At 39.0% G+C, this 25,925-nt stretch overlaps 1 protein-coding gene across 1 annotated transcript in view; it reads right to left on the bottom strand.

The window, feature by feature from the left end:
• The window catches only part of camk1da (calcium/calmodulin-dependent protein kinase 1Da), a 414,300-nt gene that overhangs the window by 12,406 nt on the left and 375,969 nt on the right, over positions 1-25,925 (bottom strand). The window contains exons 7-8 of the mRNA XM_039761286.1: positions 23,693-23,805; positions 5,828-5,906 (exon numbers count right to left, since the gene is read on the bottom strand). Coding sequence (XP_039617220.1) covers positions 5,828-5,906; positions 23,693-23,805 — 192 coding nt within the window. The remainder of the gene's footprint in view (positions 1-5,827; positions 5,907-23,692; positions 23,806-25,925) is intronic.

The following is a 25,925-nucleotide window of genomic DNA, read 5'->3' on the forward strand; positions in this document are numbered from 1 at the left end:
GAAACAGCATTAACTCATATTGCCAGTGACATTTTAATGACTTACTTACTTAATTTGTTGTTAGATTTAAGTGCAGTCTTAGATAGGCTTAGTTTATACTTGGCAGATCAATTTTGGTGTCTGCAGAAATGTGATGATAGTGTTCTGTTTTTATGTTCTGAAGTTAGATATGGTGTGTCTATTACTGTTTTCACTTTTGTTTGCTGCCCATGACTGACCTAGACATAAAAGCATAAGAAGTTGTACTCTATATTGCACCTCATGTCACAGTAGAACTTAGAAAATCAAATAGATCTTGTATAGAAATCCTAAAGATCCACCGCTATGATAAACTGGCTTTGAAAGAAAGTTGTGTCAAAAAAAACGTGGGTCTGCTGGATGGGTTTTATTTCCAGTGCTCTATGTATTCTGGATACTTATACTGTACCTTAATTGGGCTAACAGGTATACTAAGACACTTCACTCTGAGGCATGGGATATGTTATTTGTAACAACTCTGGTTTGTGTTTTATGTATTGCAGTCATTGCATTGGGTAGGAGTTGATCTTTAGCGCTGGCATTATTTAATTTGTGCACCAGGATTGGAAATATAATCAAACAGGCAACCTAGAGGTTTATATGAATGTGACTACTAGTGATGGTGCTATCTGATTCCCAATATACCATATTTATTACTTATTTACTACGGGAGTTATTATAATTAGATTTCTTTTAATTTATTGATTATATATTTTCTACATCCTATAATGGAGTTACCCTACTTCTGATGGGTGGTGTCTCCATAAATTGATATTTTGGGTAACTCATACCAACAGCTGTTAGTGCTATACAAGATATATTTGATTGGCCAAGTTGTACTGTGACACGGGGTATTTATAGTCAGATAACAATTGTAAACAGATGATATTCAGCTATACCTTTATTTCAGAGTAATTGTGTCAACATGTTAATAGACTGTAACAGTGATTACAATTTCTCTTTGATAAGAGAAAAATCAGAAATGTTACTCATTGGCGAGAATGATAACTCATGGTAAGAAGGCCTTGTTACTTTTAACACAGTGGGCCTAAACCTAATGTTATTATACCAGGGCACAATTTAGGCATTGTCTATAATATCTATCTATTGTTTATGGCATACTCTTTTTTTCTTTTCTAAGTGTGGATTGTGCATTTCGTTCTAAAAGAACTGACAAGTGCAATGATTCATAGGCGGCTCATGTCATTATACTGTGTTTGTACTTTTATGATAGGTAATTCTACAATAATCATATTAGAACTAATAAGTATGCCCATATACTGCAAGTGCTGTTCTTAAGTCTTTACATTGGCTTCCAGTTACATATAGGGCTGACTTCAAAATCCCTTTTCTTAAATGTAAAGCCTTGAATGGCCAAGGCTCTGCTTAGCTTTCTGAAAGTATCATTGCAGTGCACATTCAGATCTCAAGAGACTGGCCTACTAACAGGTTCGTAAAACAACAGCGGGTGGTCAAACTTTTAGCTAGTGGGCTCCAAAGCTGTGGAATGATTTGCCTGCTTATATAAGCGATGCCCCTCACTGATTGTAATAAGGATGTACTTGCTTGGCACTTTGAGGAGAAGGCACAAGTAACATTCAAACACACACTGTTCATTTGCACCAAAGCACTGATTTTGTCATACATGGCTGCTTAAAGTGAACGGCACTTGATGCCTACTTCAGCCTCCTTGAAACAGTATGTGGCCACCTAAAACATGTGATTTATTTGGGTATCTTTCTTTGTTCCATTCTTTTGTAAATGTACTGAATTTTAAGGTATACATTGTTAAATTCGTCTATTTTTCAGGTGAACAGTTCACAGTGCACACTAAATTCAAAGGCTATTAATCCCTGGTGTGAATAAAAAAAGTATAATTTTGACATGTAACAATTTCTGGTGGGTTTAACTTGAATGATTGAATATGGGTGTTGAAATGCATGGGCAAGTGTGCACCATGATGAAATATTTTCCAACCAATGCTCCCATGCTAGGCTTTGGTCCCTTGCAATTTTGTAGTCAAGTAAGTAGGTCCAGAAAAAGTATAGATGGATTGAAAATTATCATTTCATATTTGTGACATTGGAATCAGTTAAGTGCACAAAAACAAAGCCAGTGTAACTGTTCTCAATCATAGCGGCACTGGGCAAAAGGCATTAAACAAACTTTGAAGGATGCAACTCTCATGCTGGGCCTATCTTCTTAAAACCTATAAAATCTGCAGATTCTCACTTTCTTTAAAACAGTGAACACAGACATACATCTCATCAACATAACATTCTCAAAACTACTTAAATTCATTAAGAGTCAAGATGAAGAGAGCTTCTTCAGGTCACCATTGGGCACAAGGCAGGAATCTAATCCAGACAGGGTGCCAGTTCACCACAGAGCACACTCATACACACCCACACAACAGGGCCAGTTTACAGTTGATAATTAATCTAATGAATACATTTTTGGACAGAGAGAAAGAATACCAGGAGTTAAACCCAGGTATACATGAGGAGAACATGCAAACTCAACAAAGACAGTGGCCAAGTACAGGACTGGAACCCAGCAACAAATTTGACACTGCACCAGAGAATACTTGAGGAGAATCTGACAAACAAATGAAGCTAAGCAGTAAGTGGACCTGTAAACAAGACAATGATACCCAAGAAACCCTGGTAAATCCCAAAAAGAATGGCATATAAACAAGTGGATTGTTACAGAATGACCTAAATCTGACTGCTGTAGAAAGTGGAAGTATGAGCAAGAAACCCCCCTCCCCCCCCAAATGAGTACTAGAATGGGCAAAAATCTGTCAACATTACAGACAATTAGATGAACACCTACATAAGGGGGAAACACCATCTATTCAATCCAAAGGTGAATTAAGTTTTTTACATCAGAAAATTGACTTTCTTTTTAAACAAGTGACTGCAAAGAATACTTTTTCATTGTTTTTGTTTAAATGGATCACTTTTAGCAGTGAACAATGTTGAAATGAATATCAAGTATCCATAAATGCAAATATATTGAAGAACACACTTTTGTTTACCCATGGGGCGTGCTTACTTTTTCACAGTGCTGTGTACGTTGTAATAATTGATGTTGACAACGCCATAGCAATGAATTTTCTAACCTTTTACTCATTTATTCAAAGTTTGTTTTTGCAACAAATTCTCAATGTTTTGTTTAACAGCTGTTAAAGTGATAACATGAACTGCACTAGTAAAACATACAATAAAATGTGGCTATTGTCATGCACATAGGGGACAGCTTAAGGTCTCTGATGTTTGTAATACCCTGCCGCTCCAGGGATTGGCGCTGTGTCCTAATGCCTCTTCTTTTCCTTGAAGGCTATAACACCACTAACGTCACTTCCAGTGCCCTCCCATCTACACCTGCCCATTCTTGACGGAAGGACTTAAGGCAGGAAAATCAACCATCTTGAGACCATTCAACTGAGGACTTGTAGCTGGACAGGTGTCTCTATAGTTATTGCGTATTTTCTTTTTCTTTCTTTTTTTTTTTTTTTGAAATTCCAATTATACAGAGACACCAGGGTGGAGCTTCAACTCTTTATCATTCTCTTACACCATATATAGTGTATATACAGTACTGTACATTGTTTGTGTAAGAATCATACAATCATATAAAATGATCATACACTTTATAGCACTTTCATATCATTCAATCAATTAGTGAGATGTGTGAGAGAGTCTTGTACGAAGAGAGTGCTAAGAGTGTTTGTAGCACTCCAACTGCAGGAGAGACCACCTGCACTTGTATTCAGTAGTGATATAAAGATGACTCAAAATGATTTCATGGCATTAGTGCCCAGTTCTTGTACTGGTGTAAAGTTCATTCTCTAAAAGTTTGCTTCTGCAGGAGGGGCTCAGAAGAAATGGAATGTATTGTATTTATTTTGTTAAATAGTGAGGTCATTTCTCATTTGCACTTGCACAGTGCACTCTTCTTGCGGTTAAACTGTAATAAGATCTGAAAATTGGATGAATTCATAGCCAATGTACCTGTTGTGTCAGGTAAGTGGGCATCATTACTATGGTCTGACAAAGTGGGAAATTAAAATGGGTTTACTGTAGGTTAACTGTATAGTGTAGGAGCTGATGGTCTTTACAGATTCAGGCCAGCACCTCTTTAAAAAACAGGTTACAATGACATATTAGACACATTGTATACAGTCTTATCATGATAGCAGATAAAATTGCGTCTGAACTTTCCTTGACTGAACTAGGATTCCTCATAGAGATGGAATTCTGCAGCAATTTCTTAATGGCTAATCAACAACATAATCGAAACAGCAACATTTAGTCTCAGCATGGTATCACCTGGGCAAAACTAAGACTTGAACAGATCACAGCGGAGAGGAACCTGGCAATGCACTTGAGTTATCAGGACAGGACAGCACCTACTGTGCCCAGCTGCATGTCTTACTCTAAAAAGCACCTCCGAACCAGTCTGTACATGAGGGGGATACGCAAGAAATGTCCTCAAAGAACCTTTTACTTGGAAAAACAACTCCTTACTAAATAATTGTTCACATGTTTAATTACATGCATAAATTACAACAAAAACTCAAATTCAGACACTGGTTCTTTATCATGAAGTTTATGAACATTTGCACTCTGTCATACTCACACAGTAGAGAACATATTCACTTTAACATCTTACCTCTCCACAACTGACTATATTGGATAATTATTTTTATTATTTTTAAACCATTCTAGAAAACCATGTGTTTTGATTACTGGGAAATTTACAAAAACACTCAATTACACTAAATATTTATTTCTTTCTGCTATTATTTTTGCTATAGAATGTTCTATTCACATTTAAAATGTTTTAATTGCAGAGAAAATAACGCTCCTAATAACATTAATGAGATGTGAAGTCACCTACCAAAAAGCAGGTTAAGTAATATTTACATTATTGTTATATTAGCTTTCATGGTCAACGTGATTCCAAAATATTTTATAGATTTTATACATATTCCACTGCATGCCACATGAATTATATAACACATTCATACTCCAGCCTAAGCAAGGTTGACCAATTAATAGATGGGTAGCATGACAAAACAGCACAAAGCAGTTTGGTTTTCAGCTAGCATGCCTTCTCTGTGAATTTGGTATGTGTGTCGCTGTCCCCAATATCTCCTATTTCCTCCCACGGTTTAAAGATATTGTTAACTTTACCACCCTAAACTGACAAAGTGTGACTGGCCGGGTGTTCACAATGTATTCCAGCCTTGTACCCCACACTGAAAGGATAGATTTCAATTTCTAGTAATCCTGTCACAGAAAAAGTTGATTCAGAATGTTAACGAAAGGATGGTTGGTTGATTAGACCACCCTAAAGCAGCCAATGTGGTCATGTACTTTGAAACTCATTGGATTAAACTTTGCACACTATTACGTGATTTTTACATCTGTTTCAGAGCAATACAAATTGAGAAGTGCAGAATAGAATAGTTGTCATGACATTGAAGCCTTTCTGAAATTTCGGGATTTGTATGAGCTCTTGCTTCATGATACTCCTAAACACATGGGGATAACATGAAAAATGTACACAGATGTCATGCTAGCCTGGATTTCACTCAAGAGTCAATTTACCTTATATGGAAACATAACACACTACATATGTTCTATGTTCTTTAGAATACAGTATTTGAAAAAAAAAAAACTAAATATGAAAAAGTTTTCATCTTACCTACTTTGGTCTGAGGTTAGTTTTCCAAAGGTAAATTGCAAAAACCCTAAGGCCACATTAAAATGGAGTACATAAACATGTGCTTTACACTTACCAGGGATGCCGCAGAGCTTGTTCACACGTGTATCTTCTAGTAGGATCCTTTTCCATTAATCTACTGATAAAGTCTTTTGCTGAAAAATGGCATGGAAAAGAGGATTTATGGTAGGATTCATTCTAAGAGTCAACTATATTATACTAAAAATGTTAGACAAATGTTGAAACTATGGAATAAATGAAACTTGTGCTTAGTGCCATTCAAAAAAATCATTATAAATGACAAATCCTACTTAGAAAAGATCAAAGGAACATGTTATGTATAAAATAAATTGAAAAGTCATTCACATTCCTCCAACATAATTCTAGACATCAATAGAAGCAAGAGGAAAAGGTGACAGGACAAATGTGGGGTAAGACTGCCATTCAATACCTCATAGAGTACAACTGGCCAGGCTTCTTGCAACAGCTAGTTAGCTAAGGGAACACCTATGAGCTCAAAGGGGGGAAACTTGCCCTCCACTTGGAATGCAAACTGTGAAGCCCAACTCATGTTTCACAAGTTAGTTAAAAATGTAACAGTTTACTTTCTTATTTATTTTTTTGTATTGTTTAATTTCTCCCATTTTCGTGTCATGTGTATAAAAGACATTATTCTACCATTTTCTATTTTTCATGCATCACTAGTGGGGCACATCCTCATTCCATGGGTGTGTGTAGTCATGGGGTTTTGGTAACAATTTTAATTAACACTGAGCTGTTGCTCTATTGTGTTGTCAACTTTTCTTTCATAAAGGAAAAACCTTTTTCTAATAAAATAAACATAGTTTCTCTGGCAATGCCTTGCTTTAGTTTCCAAATTCCAACTTATCTTTTTCTGTCAATTTGGAAGCCATTCCAATTGTCCTTTAGAATTGTGACCTGCGCTTTGTTTCAAAAACAATTTTCCAGTGTAGTCCTTAAGTGCCTCAACTTCAGTAATTCTTTTTCTAATCAAACCTTCTGAAAGAATGGAAATGGTTATGAAAACACTAAATGTTAAAAGGCCCAGCGTTTATCGTCTTTATAAGGAACTCCTGTATAATGGACTTGCATGTGATGCAGATGAGAAGTCAAATTATCCAGTATATATAGTCTCATTTGATTGTCAGGGAACAGAATGACAAATTGCTGTGGTATTGTATTTGGTGTTAAAAATGAAACCGGGCTTTTTCCAGATAATATAGCCATATAATATCACACTATAATATACTGAAATGAAACAATGCCAAAAACCTAACAAACCTCTGTCTATGAGTAAGACAGCTATTTGGCTCCATCCATTTTGCTGCCGTTCACACGTTAGGCCACAGCGGCCGGTCTAGCTCTGATTGTCCTTAACTTCAAACTGCTGCCCGAGGCACTGTCCTTTCCTTCAAAAAGTGTGCTTCCTTCAACAAACTTGTTGCCCATCCTGCTCATTGTTCCTCCTTTAAAGCACAGCAAGACTTCAGCTGTTCTGGCTGAATTACTAACTCGGTAAAGTCCATGTGATTTCAGTATTTACATAGCTTTTCCTATTAAATTCAGTTTCTCCTGCTTGACTATCTACTGTAAATGTTAATGTTCTTACTCAGCGTTGTGGTCCATGTACTAGAGTCAACTATTTTTCATTTGTTCATTGTCTTCCTTACTGTGCATTTTGTTCCCCTTTATTTTCCTGTTTTGACCAACAACTGAAGTTTTATTTATTTATCTGATTGTCTGGTTTCTGATGCTAGCATCAGTGCAGTCTTTTATTCTAATTTGACTTTGTTTTTTGATCTCAGTTTCTTTTGTTCCCTTTTTTCAATCTGTTATAACTCACTGTGCATAGTAAAGGTGTAATACAGATAAAATGCCATTTCTTTGAATCACACAATACAGTTCAGGTTCATGGGGGCTTGCAGCCTACCCCAGCAGCAACAACCACAAAACAGGAACCATCCCTGGGCAGGGTGCCAGTCCCTCACAAGGCACAGTCAAGCCCACACTGAGCCAATTTATAGTCATCAATTAACTGGAGTACCAAGAGAACAACCATTGTACAAGTGCCACACACAGCAATTTTATTCCAAGACAAGAGCCGGGAGGCAAACATCATCACACCCAGCATCTTTGCTGCTACAGTATAACCTTTTAAACATAAAATATACATTTTTGTAACAATAAATTACTTTCAGAAGAATGGGTTATGCATGATCAGGTTTTAATTTATTTCCAAAACAGGCTTCTTGTAAGCTTTTAACTGTACACATTAAGAAGTTTTATGAAAATCATCACAAATAAAGAAATATGAAATTATCAAAAATTATTTTTAATATTTGCAACAAAATTAAAAATTGAAGACATTTTTGGCAGAAATGAAGGTGTGGAATAGTTAACTAAACATAATGGAACAAATGAAGCTCCTGCAGAAGTAACACTCCATATTGCTGAAATAAGTAAGAGCCGAACTGGTTTTGTTTTCAGCTTGTATCTGAACAATTCCCATGTCAGCAGCCCAAAACTGAACTCCGGTCCAAGCTTTGACATTACGCAGTCTGTCCAAGTCTGCTTACTGCATAATGCTCATACCTGAAAGTGCAAAGCACTTCACGAGCAGATGGTCACCGATGTCTCCCAAGATGGATACAGTGCTGCAAGTTATTGGCACAGCAACTCGCTTTCAAGCCATCTGAAGTATTTCAATTGCCTTTTAAACTGTTTGGAAATCTGGATGACATAAATCAACAGCTTTCTTTACCTTTTTCATGTATGTGAAATTCTTTGACTCCAACATCCACAAATCATTGCTAGACTGTTCACCATATGGTTATAAAATATTGTTGAATGTGGGCACAATATGCATCTGGAATTTGTTTCAAATTTTTCAGCATATGTTTAATTTAAAAAAATTCTTTATGCAAAGCTTGAATAAAGTAAACTTCAAATATCTTTATTCATGAGGTGCTTTTTGTGTATTCATTATTGTGCAAAAGTTTTTGAATTGATTATAATGTAAAGTAAGCTAAAGTATATCAATTCATCATAAACAGTATGTACTTATATTGTGCACCTAACAAAGAAAAAATAATTCCAGAAGCAAGGTCAATTTAAAAATGTTTGTCAGTGTGATCAGATACTGTGGCTAAAAACCTGCCTAATATTACGATATTTGTCCATGTAGCATTTTATGTCAGAGAGAACAAATAAGTATCTTAGTTAATTATATATGCTTTTTTTTGTGCGAGGATTAAATGCATGTTGATAAGATATACTAAAGATGGGGTACATCGCTCTGAAGTGTACACTAAGCCCCAGGCTACTAAAGTTAGTCTTTATTTGGTTTTTGGATAAAAGAATGTAAATCACCATAGGCTGCCATTTGAAATGTATCATGGTTAGCCATCAGCTGTTCATACGCTTTTTAATTTTTGAGGCAGAGATAAAAGTAAACAGAATTACTGATCAAAAATGGTACAGGCACAGACAGAAAGCTCATTACTAACAGCTCTTTCACACAGTACCTCCATTCCCATTTTACACTGTGTGAGGAAGGTGCCAGGCTGGTAGATGGCTCCTGAGGTAAGGGCACTACCAGGCTGGCACAGGGCAAGAGTCAGGGGTACAGAACCACAATGGCAGGAAGAAAGTAGAAACAGGATTCACTAAGGTTGATGAGCCTTGAAAGTGTGCTAAGCATATGCATACACTATAAAGAAGAGATCAACTGCCTGGAGGACACGGCAGCACTATGACAGAGAGTGAACCCAGGGAGCAAATACCAGGAGTTTCAACACATCCCGGCTGAAAGAGGACACACAGTCACAGTAAGCAGGGCAGATGCCTTAGAGACCTGGCTCTTTGAAGGCAACCAAAAGCTCTGGAACGTGCATGGAATCACTTCCAAAGTATTAGCCGTAAGCCCAAATCCAGGATGAGGATTAAAGCCATCTCACAGACTGGAGTAGTTGGAATTCAGAATCAGGAGAAGGATGACACAGACATTCAGCTGGTAGGAGGCACTGGTGGCAGGCTCAGTGGAGAACAGAAAAGAAGCTGTGATGTAAAGGGCATGCTCAACATGGGACTGTGGTGTGCTAGTTGGTCAACTGATGGACAAAGTTTCAGACCTGTTAAGGATGGCTCAGAGGGTTTGTTGTTTTCTCTGTAGTTTGCTTTCTTCCTTTTGTATATCTATAGCTTTGCAGACACAGACAGGTAGACATGTTGATTCACCACATACGTTTACTTACACGACTATTTTACAAGTGGTAAAGTGCACAACCCAGTGCCGCAGCACTAATCACCCCTTTCAGTCCTGGCCAACCCAATGCCTTTCTGGCCGCCTCCACTCCTCTCTCCAAGCTCTGTCCTCTTCCACCCGACTCTTGCCGTCGACTGGAGGGAGGCGGCCCCTTTTATGCACTCCCGGATGGGCTCCAGGTGCTTCCTGAGGAGCCTCCGCCGACACACCTCCATGTGGCAGAAGCACCAGCTGTGTAGCCGGAACCGGCTGTTCCTGCTCCTCTCCCCCTCGGAAGTGCCGAGGTCCAGGGCTCCCAAGGCATTGGGGCGCCCCCCTGGCGGTGGCCATGGGCCCCTACAGGGTTGGGCTTCCAAGCCCTCTAACCGTGGCCCCCAACACAACCAGGGCGGTTTCCCCCTCATGGTCAGGGGATGTTACATTCTACAGACTCTGTTAAGAATACGTTGTGAAAATGATCACACCCGTTTTCTTAAACCTAGTCTTATGCTAGATTTCTGTGCATGGGCACTAATAAAAATGAATTTTCAATATATTGTAATAACAAATTGATCATGACTTTAAAACTGAAATTAAATGAATGGCAATGATGCTGAGGAATTGTTCCGATTGGCATACTGTATGTGAAAAGACATCATGGGTGAAGACAAATTGTAAGTAGCATGTTGGAGGAGGCTAAAAGACCAATTTGAAGAGTGTCACACATGTGTGAATAGGAGGCAGATGAAGGGCTTGGAGAACAATGGTAATACATCTGCCCAGAGGGTGGTGGGGTGCACTAATGCTCTTTCTAAGTTCCCTGCAGACCTTTCCCAGGAAATCCAACCAGAAGCCACTGCCTCGACTCCGGACACGCCACTTCAGGTCCCGGCCCCGAGGACGACATCACTTCCCGTCCTGGCCCCAAAGACGACATCACTTCCACCAGACTTCCTATAAAGCCTCACTCCATTCCCATGGAAGTCAGTTCTGTTTTGGACCCTGTCTTGTAAACTTGACTTACAATACAAATTTTTACTTTTTGCAGCCAGGATACAGATTATACGAGTGGCTGCCCCAAACCTTTGTCATGTGTCATGTCTCTTCTTGTCACAAGAGTAATATTCTTATGCATGAAGGCAAGATACACAAATGAACTCTCCAACCTATGAATATTAACAACTTCAAAGCTTTGCATACTCTATATGGTTAAAAATCTGTTATTATACAGGGCTGCAATATACGGGCGTCCTCTTCAGTGCTCCTTCTTGTTCTGTTCTCTCAGGTTTTGCCACACAGAATCCTTAATCCTTAATTAAACAGGTCTGAGAATGCTGTTTGAAGTGGACTCGCATATCTGCAGTTTATGTCACCTGCTAATGTGGTCTACATACTGTTGGCAGCAGAAATTTGGATGAAGGAGGATCATAACCTGACAAAAGCAGACACAATAAGAGAAAAGGATGCCTTCTTTCAATAGTATTCTTAATGAACTAATAAAACAATGAAAGGTTCAAAAAAGGGGCTATCCTAAGTATCACATTGTTTATAAAATAATGTAGCAAAGCAATCAGATCTTTACAAAGGAGGAACGTAATATGATATGGGCAGGAAAAGACTCCTTTATAGCCAGTCATATGCATATTTCAGTGGCACTACGGCCAGAGCCATTTGTCACAGGTTTGTGGTTGTACTTCAGTGTAAGGGGTGAACTGTGAGAACCCCACCATTGTCTATTGACTTAGAGGCTGGCACAATGATTATGTAAGGAAAAAAAGAAAGCAGATCTTTTACCAGGAATGCTTGGATCACAACCTCATGTAGCAATCACTGTGGCTGTGTTGTAAGCATCTTTTGATCTGTATTCACCATTTAAAGATAAGGAGGGCTGCCATGTATGACAGAAGACGCTAAAATAACCAAAGCGGTGGTTTATGAGTTTCTTTAACTGTAAAGAAGGTCAATTCAACAGCAGTCCATAAGTTGAAAACAAACTTGGAAATGAGCCACTGTTGTTAGAAAGTGCAGAGTCCCCCCATGAAAACTATCAGGGAGTAAGTTTGTACCTGAGATGTGTTCACTAATTAAATGTCCATGGGAAAGAGTCCATGTAACCCCGTGGTCATGGCCTCTGCTATACAACCTCAAGAATAGCTACTCACACTTTTGCAGATTGTTTTTTTTTATTAGATAGTATCTTTATTGCATGTTTTTTCTGCATTATTTTATCAAAACCTCAAATATATAGTATGCATATGAATTCTTGTAAGTTACCTCACTGTTTCCTGGTAATTCCTTGCGAAATTCAACCCTAATTATTTTTACTGGCCTCCAGCCAATAGCTGCTGCTCTGCTACTGAGGTAAACAACTGGCAAACCTTTTCATAGTGTATGTTTAGAGGCGCTTTACAGGTTGAAGTCTGCACTTAAATTGTATACTGTACATGTATTTTTGGCAATTTGAGCATAAAGTAAGTGAGGTGGCTTACTCAAGGCGACTTAGTCTTGCAGAAAGTCAGAAATGGGGGGGTCACATAGTGAGCCTACATTATCTTAGCGGAGGATAACTTTCCTAGTTCTGATGCTACTTGTTATCCAATGGGCTCCCTACTGGACTCCTGCGATGGAAACACTGCAGTCTCAGGTGAGGCCTCACCTTTCAGGCTTAAGACATTGAATAACGTGCAGAAGAGTGCTGTGCAATGTTCACATTTTCACATCAACAACATGCCTTCTGAAAATGTTAAAACCCCAATATAGTACTTTGCTAAAGTTCACACCATGCTACTGTGCTTCATAACTACAGTGTGTTTACTTGTGTTTCTTCAGTTGGCAGTGGGGATTTATGTTCAGTGGCAGAATGTCATTACTGGGAAATAAGCACACAGAAAATATGAGTAGTTAAGTGGTTTAAAGAAAACATGGCAGTTTAATAACATGACTGCATTAAAGAGGAACAGATTGAAAGTGTTGAGGATACAATTAGTGGGTGCACTATGAAGAGTGCTTATTACTTATGAAGTATGTTAGAAAAAAAAACCCTGAGGATTACAACTCTCTTGCTAGAGAAGTATGCTTTATAAAGATCATAAAACGTAATAGCAACTAAGCTGTGGCATATAATGAATAATATTAAAACAAGTACAAGCCTTTTCATAAAGCTTGTTAACATTTTCACATAATAAAAAGTATCCATTAATGAATATGTGCTCGCTTCTCCACTGGTTGCTTTTAGATGCTGTAATACATAAGTAAAGAAAGGCATGAATGAATTAACTTTTAAATGTTAACCCAGAATATTTCTTTTCCTTTTCTTTCCAATTATTTTAAAGTAACCTTATTGCATTTTCACTTACTATGATTTCAAAGTTTTATTAATTATGGTACAAACGCAAGCACAATATATAGTGCCTATAAAACGTATTCCCCATCTTGGAAGATTTCACATGTTTTTGTCATACAACCTTGTTGTTATAAATGTACCTTACCTGAAGACCAAGACACGTGATCTCCATTGAATTAACCATGTGACTTCTAAACCCTATTGACTGCACCAGTGATGGCTTAGGTGTGTCATATTAAAGTGGGCAATTAGTTTGTGTTTTTATATTTGTAATTAATTTAGACCACATTAGAAAGTCTTTTTTTGTTAATCAATGTTAAAATAGCCAAAATAAAATGGTTGCAGAAATGTGAAAATGCCAAAGGGGGTGAATACATTTATAGGCACTGTATATGCATACATACTGTGGCAGATGGCCGGGGCCCTTGCCTGGCCAGAACAGCCAAACTGTGGAAGGACCTGTGGAAAGAGGATTGCCGGGACAGTTTTTGTTGGAGGGGGCACCAGGGGGCACATGGACCTTTCCATGGCCTTATTTGGTCACGCTTCCACCACACCCAGAAGTGTGGTCAGAAGAAGCTCATTAGGCAGCTGGAGTCGATCTGGTGAGAAAACTGTAAATAAATGTGTGGTGTGTGACAAACTTGTTTCCTGCCGTCTGTGTCTGGATTAGGGTGGCGGTGCGCCCTCTAGTGGCTTACAATATATATATATATATTGTGGCAAATGGCCCGGGGCCCATGCCCGGCTGGGATGGCCCTTCTGTATATGTTCCAGGGGAGCAGGCAGGGGCTACACAGTACCTCCCCCTAGACAATTTGGTGGTAGCCCCTCTGGGTGATGGTGGTGCCTCAGATACCCGCAGGGCTCCATAGGAGATGGAGTTCTCCACAGCCCTGTTGAGATCCGGGGTGGCCATCAGGGGGTGCTAAAAAGGTTCCTGGGTCATAGTTCAGCCACACCCAGAGGTGCAATCAGAGGCAGGTGGTCAAGCACCTGAAGCACTTCCAGATGAGCTATAAACGGAGCCAGCAGCAACCACTCCAAGAGCCTGAGCTGGGAGGAGGAGGACAATGTTTACCACGAGGAGGAGTGGTGGTGAACAGAAGAATGTTTTGTGCTTTGTTTTTGGTGCTTGTGAGACTGTGTTGTGCCTGTGGGACATGGGGAAGACGTGCCCCACGGGTGAAGAAAATAAAAATAAAAGCTTCCGGTGTCATATATATATATACTGCTCAAAAGAATTAAAGGAACACTTTTTAATCAGAGTATAGCATAAAGTCAATGAAACTTATGGGATATTAATCTGGTCAGTTAAGTAGCAGAGGGGGTTGTTAATCAGTTTCAGCTGCTGTGGTGTTAATGAAATTAACAACAGATGCACTAGAGGGGCAACAATGAGATGACCCCCAAAGCAGGAATGGTTTAACAGGTGGAGGCCACTGACATTTTTCCCTCCTCATCTTTTCTGACTGTTTCTTCACTAGTTTTGCATTTGGCTACAATCAGTGTCACTACTGGTAGCATGAGGCGATACCTGGACCCTACAGAGGTTGCACAGGTAGTCCAACTTCTCCAGGATGGCACATCAATACGTGTCATTGCCAGAAGGTTTGCTGTGTCTCCCTGCACAGTCTCAAGGGCATGGAGGAGATTCTAGGAGACAAGCAGTTACTCTAGGAGAGCTGGAGAGGGCCATAGAAGGTCCATAACCCATCAGCAGGACCAGTATCTGCTCCTTTGGGCAAGGAGGAACAGGATGAGCACTGCCAGAGCCCTACAAAATGACCTCCAGCAGGCCACTGGTGTGAATGTCTCTGACCAAACAACCAGAAAGACTTCATGAGGGTGACCCAAGGGCCCCATGTCCTCTAATGGGCCCTGAGCTCACTGCCCAGCAGTATGCAGCTCGATTGGCATTCACCATAGAATACCAGAATTGGCAGATGCACCACTGGTGCCCTGTGCTTTTTACAGATGAGAGCAGGTTCACCCTGAGCACGTGACAGAAGTGAAAGGGTCTGGAGAAGCCATGGAGAACATTATACTGCCTGTAACATCATTCAGCATGAGCAGTTTGGTGATGGGTTAATGATTGTCTGGGGAGGCATATCCATGGAGGGTCACACAGACCGCTACAGGCTTGACAAAGGCACCTTGGCTGCCATTAGGTATCAGGATAAAATCCTTGGACCCATTGTCAGACCCTATGCTGTACAGTGGCTCCTGGTGCACGACAATTCCTGGCCTCATGCAGTTCCTGGAGGATGAAGGAATTGATACCATTGACTGGCCACCACACTTTCCTGACCTAACTCCAATAGAACACCTCTGGGACATTATGTTTTGGTCCATCCAATGCCACCAGGTTGCACCTCAGACTGTCCAGCAGCTCAGTGATGCCCTGGTCCAGATCTGGGAGGAGATCCCCCACAACACCATCGGTCATCTCATTAGAAGCATGCACCGATGTTTTCAGGCATGTATACAAGAACACAGGGGCCATACAAAGTGCTGCGTACAATTTTGAGTTGCTGCAATTAAATTTTGGCAAAATGGACTAGCCTGCCACATAATTTTTTCACTCTGATTTTTGGGGCATCTTTGAATTCAGGGCTCTGTAGTTTGATCATTTTCATTTCCATCAAACGATGTGGCATCCTTTCGTTCCTAACACATTACCCAGTCTATATCAGTATAGATATCCAGGAGGATTTCTTTTTTCCATTGAGATCTGATGTGTTTTCAAAGTGTTCCTTTAATTTTTTTGAGCAGTTTATATATATATATATATATAGTAATAAAGACACGACAATTATAAAGGTTTGGGGTTTTTAGCCCTGTATACTGTAAATGAAAGTCTGTAAATGGGAAATTGTTTTTCCCAAAAAACTCAAAAGACATTGAAGGGAGGGAGGACGGACATTTTATGGTGGCGGACCGGATATTAACGCGAGGAATGCTGGGATAGTTGTGGTGGATTCTGGGAGCATGACGTCATCACGGGTCAGCAGAGAAATAGACCCGGAAGTGTGCGTTTTCTAGAGCCATCTGGGCGTTCTTTACGGCTGTGATGTCTTGGCCTTTCTAAGTCAGTAAAGAAAGAAAGATTAGTACACTGCCGTTGTCCCCTGCGGGATGTTTTACGAAGCAAACCGGGTCGATCAGCTGTTCCCCAAGCACTCGTGCGTGACAATATATATATATATATATACACTGTATACAGTAATCCCTCCTCAATCGCGGGGGTTGCGTTCCAGACCCCCCCGCGATAGGTGAAAATCCGCGAAGTAGAAACCATATGTTTGTATGATTACTTTTATATATTTTAAGCCCTGATAAACTCTCCCACACTGTTTATAAATATTCCCTGCACAGTTATACAGCATAAACCCTTTGTATTCTCTTAGATATTAGGTAAGATTCATTGAAATTACATATGTAAGCACACTGTTTATATACAGTGAAACCTAAATATTATTTTAAAGATATCGAGTGTCTCCGATATCACATATGTTACAGCCATTACAATAGACAGGCCAACAGCAATAAATATGTACAATGCAAGAAAAATTGTATACAGTAAATGTGTGTACAGTGACACTAAACATGTACTAAGTACTGTAAGAAGAAAATTAATTATAGTTACTCACCAACAATAACACAACGACTTGTCCAATAACGATGAGTTTAGTTTTACTGCACAACAAAGGAGAGCGTTACAGCTCTTCTAAAGGAGCCTCTTCAGGCAACTGTATATCACCGCCATTGTTCTTCTTCCGGCAGACTTCAATCCAAATCCCTAAAGCAGATTCCACCCAGACTACTGCCTTATTACATCCACTTACAACTCATTTTGCACCCTGGTTAAAAGGACACTGCGGCCGCAGATTTTATATTCCTTTCCTACTTTTTAAATAAAAAGAATCATAGCCTCATTGAAGCAGTAGCAGGAGCAGATCGTTTTGAAGCCATAATGAAGGGCTTGACTATGCACAAAGATAACCACAAAAGAGCACAAGAGTTAACTCTTTACACAGCGAAACACGTTGATGCTGAATGAGCGAGACGAGACTTCCTGGTTAACACTGCATTCAGCACACAGGAACTTAACTGCGTGCTCTGATTAGTTAGCTCCTCAGCCATCTGCCAATAGCGTCCCTTGTATGAAATCAACTGGGCAAACCAACTGAAGAAGCATATACAGGAAGTAAAAAGACCCATTGTCCGCAGAACCCGCAAAAAATCCAGGTTATATATTTAGTTATGCTTACATATAAAATCCGCGATAGAGTGAAGCCGTACTGTATATACATACACACACACACGTACACATACTAGGGAAGTGGGCCTATTGCCAGCCCCACGATAGCTCACTTCGCTTTTTATCGGTCAAAACTGTGGCCCTGTGATTTATTTATAGCATGGTATAGAATATAGAATGGTAATCTACTTGCTTAAGAACTGCCAGTATCTAACTTAACATAAGTGGAAGGAATACAACTTCTCCTGCATGATCACCAGTCACGATTTTGTCAGCAACTGAATGTTTATGCATTTTTACAATTTGTAAGCACGTGCCATTACATAGGCTTTATCTGTCGACTGCTAACACACAACTGAACTGCTACTGTTCTTAGCGGAGTGATAATCTTCATATATATATACATATATATATACATACATATATATATATATACATATACATACATATATATATATATATATATATATATATATATATATATATATATAAATATACATATAATATACACAAAAAACTTTCGCGAGACTTCTTGCACGTCACGCCCTACATGCAAATAATTTCTCCAAAACACTTTAAATGTCCTGCAAGACAAGGAAGTGAGACAAAAGGACAGCTGCTGTACAGGCTTTTAAATGATCGATGTGCAGCGCGACACGCAGATCACGCAGCTTAATAGCAGCTGATCTGTCCTTAGTGTACGTTAAGCCCCCCACCACCCACAACGCAAAAGGCAGAGACGCGAAGTGGCTAGCATGAAGCACGCCCCCAGGGGTGAGAGAGAGAGAGAGAGAGAGAGAGGGGGAGTAGATACAGTATATGCCCGTATATTCAGAGGCTTCTGGCCTTACACTGAGTGCTCTGTAGTTGCAAAAAGATGTTAATTTATTAACATTGATTTATTTCACTGAAAGCTGCTAATAATATATTTGACTTTGTTGACTATTTGAATATATTAGAAAGAAACTTTCAGGCATCTTTCTTGGTAAACTTGATTAACCCCACCACAGTTTGTGAAAATATCGTATGGAATCTTAATTTGAACTCTTTTTTAATAACATCATGGTATAATCTAACAAAAACACTGTCAATGTGTGTATAAGTTACTGCAAATAAGAAGCCAGCTATCACCTCATTACAGTGTTGTAAATATTCCACATGACATGAGTCTGTGGTTCTTCAGTGCCAGGACAGTGATGCTAAACTCTTCATGGCAAGGATTTGTGTCTGTTTATTGCACTTTGTCAACCCTCTTCCATCAATGTGCAAGACATCCTACTAATAAGTGTATTTTCTTTACAGTATAAAGTAATACAGACATCAGCCTGTGTGAAAATTCTACCACCATTGGAAACTGTTAGAATGTGTTTGTGTACAGACAAAAAGCTTAATGTTAAAAACCATACTTTTTAGGATATGACATACTATACATTTCCACAAAAAGAACAGTCTGTATTAAATTATTCATCCCACTATTTCTTGAACATGTCAACTTCGGTACTGGGTGGAAACAGCCAGCAGCATCAGAAAAAAGCAAGAACCAATCTATTACGGAATATTAGCTCATTGCAAGACACTTTTAGAAAAACGGCTTATTAGAGTCAACAGCCAACCAGCCTTTGATGTAAAGTACACTTTCAGAATATGGAATGAGCTTGGAATATCAGGAGAAAACTCACCACATCCCTGAAACCATGAACCAGCATCACTACATCATTACTACTAAGCTACAAAGATAATGAGAAATAACAACACATATGACAGGTTCATAGAGTGTGCTCATAAATTTGCAGGTAATGTTGTTCACCAAACTTATTAAAGTAGAACAGTGGGAAAAGGGGGATGCACAATTAACAGACTGTAGAAGGTGCTATACAAATATAAGTAATGTAGAGAAAATTAAAGGGTATGCATATTCTTGGCAAAGGGAGCATATTGTTGGACGCAGACCATGTGTTAATTCAAACGACAATTTTATATGTCCAGCATTCTCAGTAATAGCTATGCATTCTGCACTTGTGCCAAATCAAAAAAGGGCACAAAATACCACAGAGTGCTGCTATAAGTAGAACAGCTGGTTCTCCACCATTGGTGACACAAACCTGTGAAGGTATGGTGGTGCATGACAGTGTCACAGGCTTCCTGTCCACTGTTCCTATCTTATACAACTTGCAAGTAGGCCATGATAAGCTCTCACTTACTTTAAAGTGCCTCTTCCTCCACAATGTGCAGGTTGATGCTAAGCACCCATGTTTTGCATCTCATATTATTCATATCACCTTTTCACATTTCATTTGTATTATTTACTATTCATCAAGTAAATAATACACTGTTAATAAACCATTTAGAAAATTTTTTGAAACCTGTAAAATACTTTAGTTTAACTGGTGAAACACAGCAGCACAATCAGCATTTTATCTCAGTAGCATAGAGATAATTATATGAAAAACAATATCTAACTTCCCTTTAGTTAGTTAATGATTCAGTGGTGCCAACTTTTTTACTTGTTAGGATTGCAGAGATAATGTCTCAGAGTCAGAATACTGTACTATAGCCGCCATATTCATCACAAGTCACATGCCTAGCGTTCACGTGGCATTATAGCAAGCCGGAACACAAAATGGATGCTCCCATGAAAACCAACAACTTAAACTGGAATTGCACCCAAAAACCAGAGACAAATGGTAACAACACAATGTTGTCAAAAATTAGGAGTGCACGATTATGACAAAACTAATAACTGATGATTACTTCCTTTAATATTATAATTGTGATTATTAATTTCAGTTAGCAGTGCAATGAAATATGCATATTGTCTTGATAACTGCAAAGGCTGTATTCACTGTATTCAATAGGGCAGAACCTCCACTTTGCAGGAAACCTCTTAAAAAATGTTAATTTGAAATTGCTAAATGCTGGATTAATTGAAAAATTCAAAATTTAGTATTTAATAACATTTCTTTGTCATTTTTTACAGTAAAGAAACATCACAATTATCATACATTTGTATCACTGTTTTTTTGTTCAGTGGATTACTGATATACAAAAAATTATAAAATTAAATTCTAACACAATTATAAGACAAAAATTCCTCCTTTTTCAAAACAGTGTCGCAGATGGCTGGGGGGGCGACCAGGCTGGGATGCCTTGGAGGACCGGAGGAGGGCTTACGTCTCCCTCAGACCATGTGGGGGCGACCACCCTGGTGCTTTTGGTGTATGGGCCCGTGGTAACCGCCGGGGGCGCCCGGATGCCAGACGAGCAGAGACACCGGGACAGCCGGCACTTCCACCACACTGGGGCGTGTCCGTGGGAGATTGCCGGAACATATCTGGAGAACATCCGGGTGCTTATAAAAGGGGCCGCCTCCCTCCATTCGATGGCTGGAGTCGGGAGTGAGGAAGACAAGGTCTGGGAGGAGGCGAGTAGGTGGCCTGAAGAGAAGAGAAAGGCATTCGAGGTTGGTCTGGACTTTGGGGACTTTGAGGGGGTTTTGGGGTGCACTTGTGTAAATATGGCTGTAAATAAACGTGTGTTGGGTGACGTCAATGTGTCCGCCTGTCTGTGTTCGGGACGGTCTCCACAACAGGTTACTTCTGAACAATCAGCCATCATCACCACTCACCATTGGAAAAATGTAAAATGTGTGAAAATGTTAAACATGGAAATGTTAAATTGGAGTTCTGCAGTTATTAAGAATGTTAAATAACAGTAATGTGAGATGAAGAAGTTAATGTAAACACAACTTAATAGCTCTGGTGTACATTTAACACGTATGTAAGCATATTACATGTAACAATATTATTATTCAGCACGCTTGAGAAGTATTTTGATAGTAACACATTATTGCATGCAGCTACCACAATCAGTCCTTGAATGTCTCCCTCTTATCGAGGAAAGTATTGTAACTAAAGACACCCTTATTTAAACAAGCAGCATTGTACGCCTCAGCTTTTCACAATATTCCTTATCAATGTAATGAACCATGTATTCAGGCAGGCTTCAGTAGTTCTATTTAACCATAAATTGGTTAACCATAAAGAACGCTGCATAAAGTGCTTCTTGTTTCAGGTCCATTTGGATTTCTGAAGGCAAAATTACTTTAGAAGAATAATTGCAGGAGGGGATGACTTCTCTTACTGTGACTGTTGATCGTTTTTTCTAAAACCTTCATTGCGCTCAGCCAGCTGCATACAGACGTGTTCATGTAAACACTGTGAACATTGCCCTGGACACAGACAGGCTGACACGCTCATGTCACCAAGCACACTTTTATTTTTCCTTATTTGTACAGTTCCGTGCTCACCAATCCCCAATACCCCTCAGTCCTGGCCAATACAATGTCTTTTCTCTTTCTCTTCTTTTTCAGACTGCCTCCTGCCTCCTCCGTAGACCTTGTCCCAATTGTTCCACCCGACTCTTGTCCCATCTGAAGGGAGGCGGCCCCTTTAAATAAGAACCCGGATGTGCTCCAGGTGTGTTTCCAGCAATCTCCCAAAGTCACGCCCCAGTGTGGCGGAACTGCCGGCTGTTTCTCCAGAAGCATTCCGAGTGTCCCTATTTTTTCTTCCCTCCAGCACTTCCTGGTGTGGTGGAAGTACTGAGGTCTAGGGTCTTCCTGGTATTGGGGTCCCCCTGGCGGTAACCCCGAGTCCCTACAGGGTCAAGCTTTCCAGCTCTTTACCCGAGGCCTCCAGGGCGGTCGCTCCCTCGAGGTCTGGAGGAGGCACCAGCCCTCCTCCTGTCTTCTCAGGCGTCCCGGCTGGGTACCACCTCCATCCAGGTATGACAACATGTAACAGTTATCTGCATTACTTAGTCTTGGTGCTGCTTGCTTAACGTTCATCCCTTCATAGTGGAATACATGGTTGGACATTAAGTGGCTGTATAAATGTATGCATAAAGTCATTTAACAGTTTGCACAGTACACTTGACTACAAAATATTTCCACATTACAGAGGATTCACTTCATTTTGGCACTTAAACATGCAGAAAGTGTTAGGTTCTACATGATTTATACTTCTCAATTTTTTTCTCCTACAATCAGAAAAGAAACATATGCACACATTTTAAAATATGTTGTTTGGGATCAGACTCCTAAGGTTAGCATTTAGCATGTAGTTAGCCCTGTGTCTCACCTGTGCACTTGAGCTTTGTAAATTTCTCTGTATTTGATTACAATGCTCATTTGCTGATTCAAGCAGCCTTTAACTATGAAAGCTTGATTCTTGACAGAGCACAAGTACTAATTGCTAAACATCCCTTCTCACAATTGGTATTTTGAGAGAGTCACAATTTTAACAGCAGTTCATATACAATTAATTGTGCAGCCCTACCAGAAATACTGATGAAAATAGTTAAAACAAAGACAAATAAAAAAAGAAAACATTACTTATATATTATTAATTCTGAGATTGTATATGAGTTCACAAAAATTGTTTTATTGACTTCTGATCAAATTTATAACTGGGGAGGCAACTGTCCTAAGATGTTAAAACGCCCATAGTAATTTTCTAATCCTATCAACTATTGTAGTCCGTTAACCAAATAAAGTGCAGGCTCATTTTTTAAGTTATCCATAGCTATGTCCTTGACAGAAGACTACTAAAACTCACATTTCTTAAGATCTGCATTCAAATGATTCCTCCTTAAACAAGTTAACACCTTTTACACATCACAGTCTCCAAATCAAAGGAAAAGACAAGTATATTATCAATGTATATTGATATTTTGCTTGTTCCTGTGTAACTGTTGTCACAAATCAAAATTTGAGATGCCTCCAAATTTACTGTGCTAATACTGTCCAGTCCTGCAAACACTTGCCCACTTACAAAGATGCTTTGAGTGACATCCCCTAACCAGCCCCAACCAAAAAGGCTGGAAGAAAAGCATTTTTACAATTGTTTTCACTCCCAAACAAGAACACAAAACACACAGCATGACTGCCTAATATGGTGTGGTCTTTTACCAATTATAATATAAAGGACTAAAGCTACAGAGTCTGAATTCTTCAGAAAACACTACCTGGGATTAATATAGCGTACCAAATACCACAGAAAAAAATACCTACCTGAATCGGAAATATCATCCCAGTATGGAGCATCAAACTCGTACTCTGCCTTCAGAATCTGTTCAAATAATTTGGAGTCATTCTCATCGTAGAAAGGAGGATAACCACACAACCTAGGGAGGGATATTTCAAGTTAATTAACAGTTTTTGAAGTAAAAATAAAATAAAATGCCCTTACATCATTCTGCTTGGATCCTTGGAGTTCAAGTGCTTTACAAAGGATACTTAAGAGCAGTCTAAAACTTGAAATAAAGCAAGTGGCACTTAACAACATTCTGCTTTGAAGCTATAAGTAGTAGCCTTAATAGTGTGTCGAAAATCAAATATATAAAAGTGTTGCAGTGTAGGAGAGTGCAGGGTGGTTGCAAATTCACTTTTCATTGGGTTGACTTCCTCAATACCTCACTCGTCTTCTTAGCACAGGACGCCACCACATAATGGTCTTGTTTGCTGCTGGTTGTAGTCGATATCCATGAGTACCCACACTAACCGCACTATTTAAACCTGCTCTTTCCAGGTTAAGTTGATCAAAAAAATAAGGTATTTTCTCACTGTGTAGATTTCATTTCATGCATTTTATAAACATGTGTAAAGCTCTATTTGCAGGCAGTTTAATTTTCACTGTGCAGTTAATTCAAAATGTTGTCACAAGAATTATTACTCTGACTAGGGTGTATGACTTTTACTAGATTTTGATGCAAATGGAATAGGCTTTGGTTCCTTATTATACTCCACTTGGATTGGCCTGTACTGTTTTTTTCAATATAAAAGGATAACATTTTCTAGCTTCCAAGTTTTAGGAATTCCTTCAGTAATTTTTGGAAAATACATCTCAAAGTGTTATGTGCATATTCATTAAAGTCCTTAAACTCTCTAAAATAAATCCCAGAGATTGACTTGATTTGACCCTTTATAATCTGAGTAGCAATCCTTCTTCTATAATTAAGAAAGACCTCCTTTATAGTCACTCTGTGGCTGCTGGAAGATTATCAAGCACTTCACAAATGAAAACTCCAGAAAAATGGGAATTTAGAGCATATTTTGTTATCTGTATATTTAAGTTCATCCTTACCGTTCCTGGTACACTTCACCTCCTCAGCCATTCTTTTACTACTAAAACACTGAAAGATTCTCTTTCTGCACCACTCTATCCTAATAGCCTTTTTAACCATTTCTCTAACACAGTTGTGAGGTTAGCAGCTCTCATGTGTACATTATATAACTGTTTCTGTTTCCTTTTGGAGTTCCTGATGTATCCACCTTAGAGTTCTATTTCATTTTGTGTGCATCTAAATTTTGTAATAAAACTAACACTAATATGTTTTGGAGAATGGAGAGAAAATCCATGTAGGACATGGGATGAACATACAATCTTCACACTGACAGTGAGTGTGCTGGGATTTGAAATGAGCCTATTCAAACTCTAAAAAAGCAGCAGTAACTACTGTGTTGGCTTGCCATTCATGGAGGTTATAGAACTCCTAAAAATCATTTCCATTGTGCAAGAACATTTGCAGTTGTGCAATTCAGCCAAACAACTTTCAGTGACACAGATGCAATGATGTAGAGTTATATTAAAAAAAAGGTGAACAGGTTCCAACTATAAAAGCATGTGTTGCTTTTAACAACATAAAATCTGTCAAATTGGTCATATAGAGTAGAAGCTTTAGTAAAATTTGAATCAAGAACAATTAAGACGATGTGCTTAATGAAACATATTATAATAGTATTTTGCTGTATCTATAAGTTTTTGGTTTTAGATAGTGTTTATGTCCAAAACTATATTAAAAAAGTGTTACATGGTTAACGATTCTAATTGCATTAGTTGCCAGACTGGGTTTGGAGCCAAAGACTAGAGATGGCATGCTAACCGTTAGTTTTGTTGGTAGACTTGAGACACAACCTTGAAGAAGCGGTCATTTATACCTGTGCCAATTAAAGCTTGAGCAGAAAATAGGTGACTAGAGGTAAGAGTCAGTATTTTGACTGCTTCCCGAGTTGCTTGATGACCAAGTAGGTTTGTGTGCAAGAAATAGTGAATGGAATAAACTTGAACTTGTTTTGCAAGGCTGGGGATCATCTAACAAACTACCATTTTGTGATGACATGCTCATGGGGAATATCAGCTTGCCTTTTTCTTTCTGCTGGTTATTAACAAAGCTGCAGTGATACAGGTGGACTTCTGTAAAAATAAAAATCATTTCTTAATATATTGTTAATACAATGTGTCGTT

This window comes from Polypterus senegalus, chromosome 8 (genome assembly GCF_016835505.1).
Source record: "Polypterus senegalus isolate Bchr_013 chromosome 8, ASM1683550v1, whole genome shotgun sequence".
In the NCBI taxonomy this organism is placed as follows: domain Eukaryota; kingdom Metazoa; phylum Chordata; class Cladistia; order Polypteriformes; family Polypteridae; genus Polypterus; species Polypterus senegalus.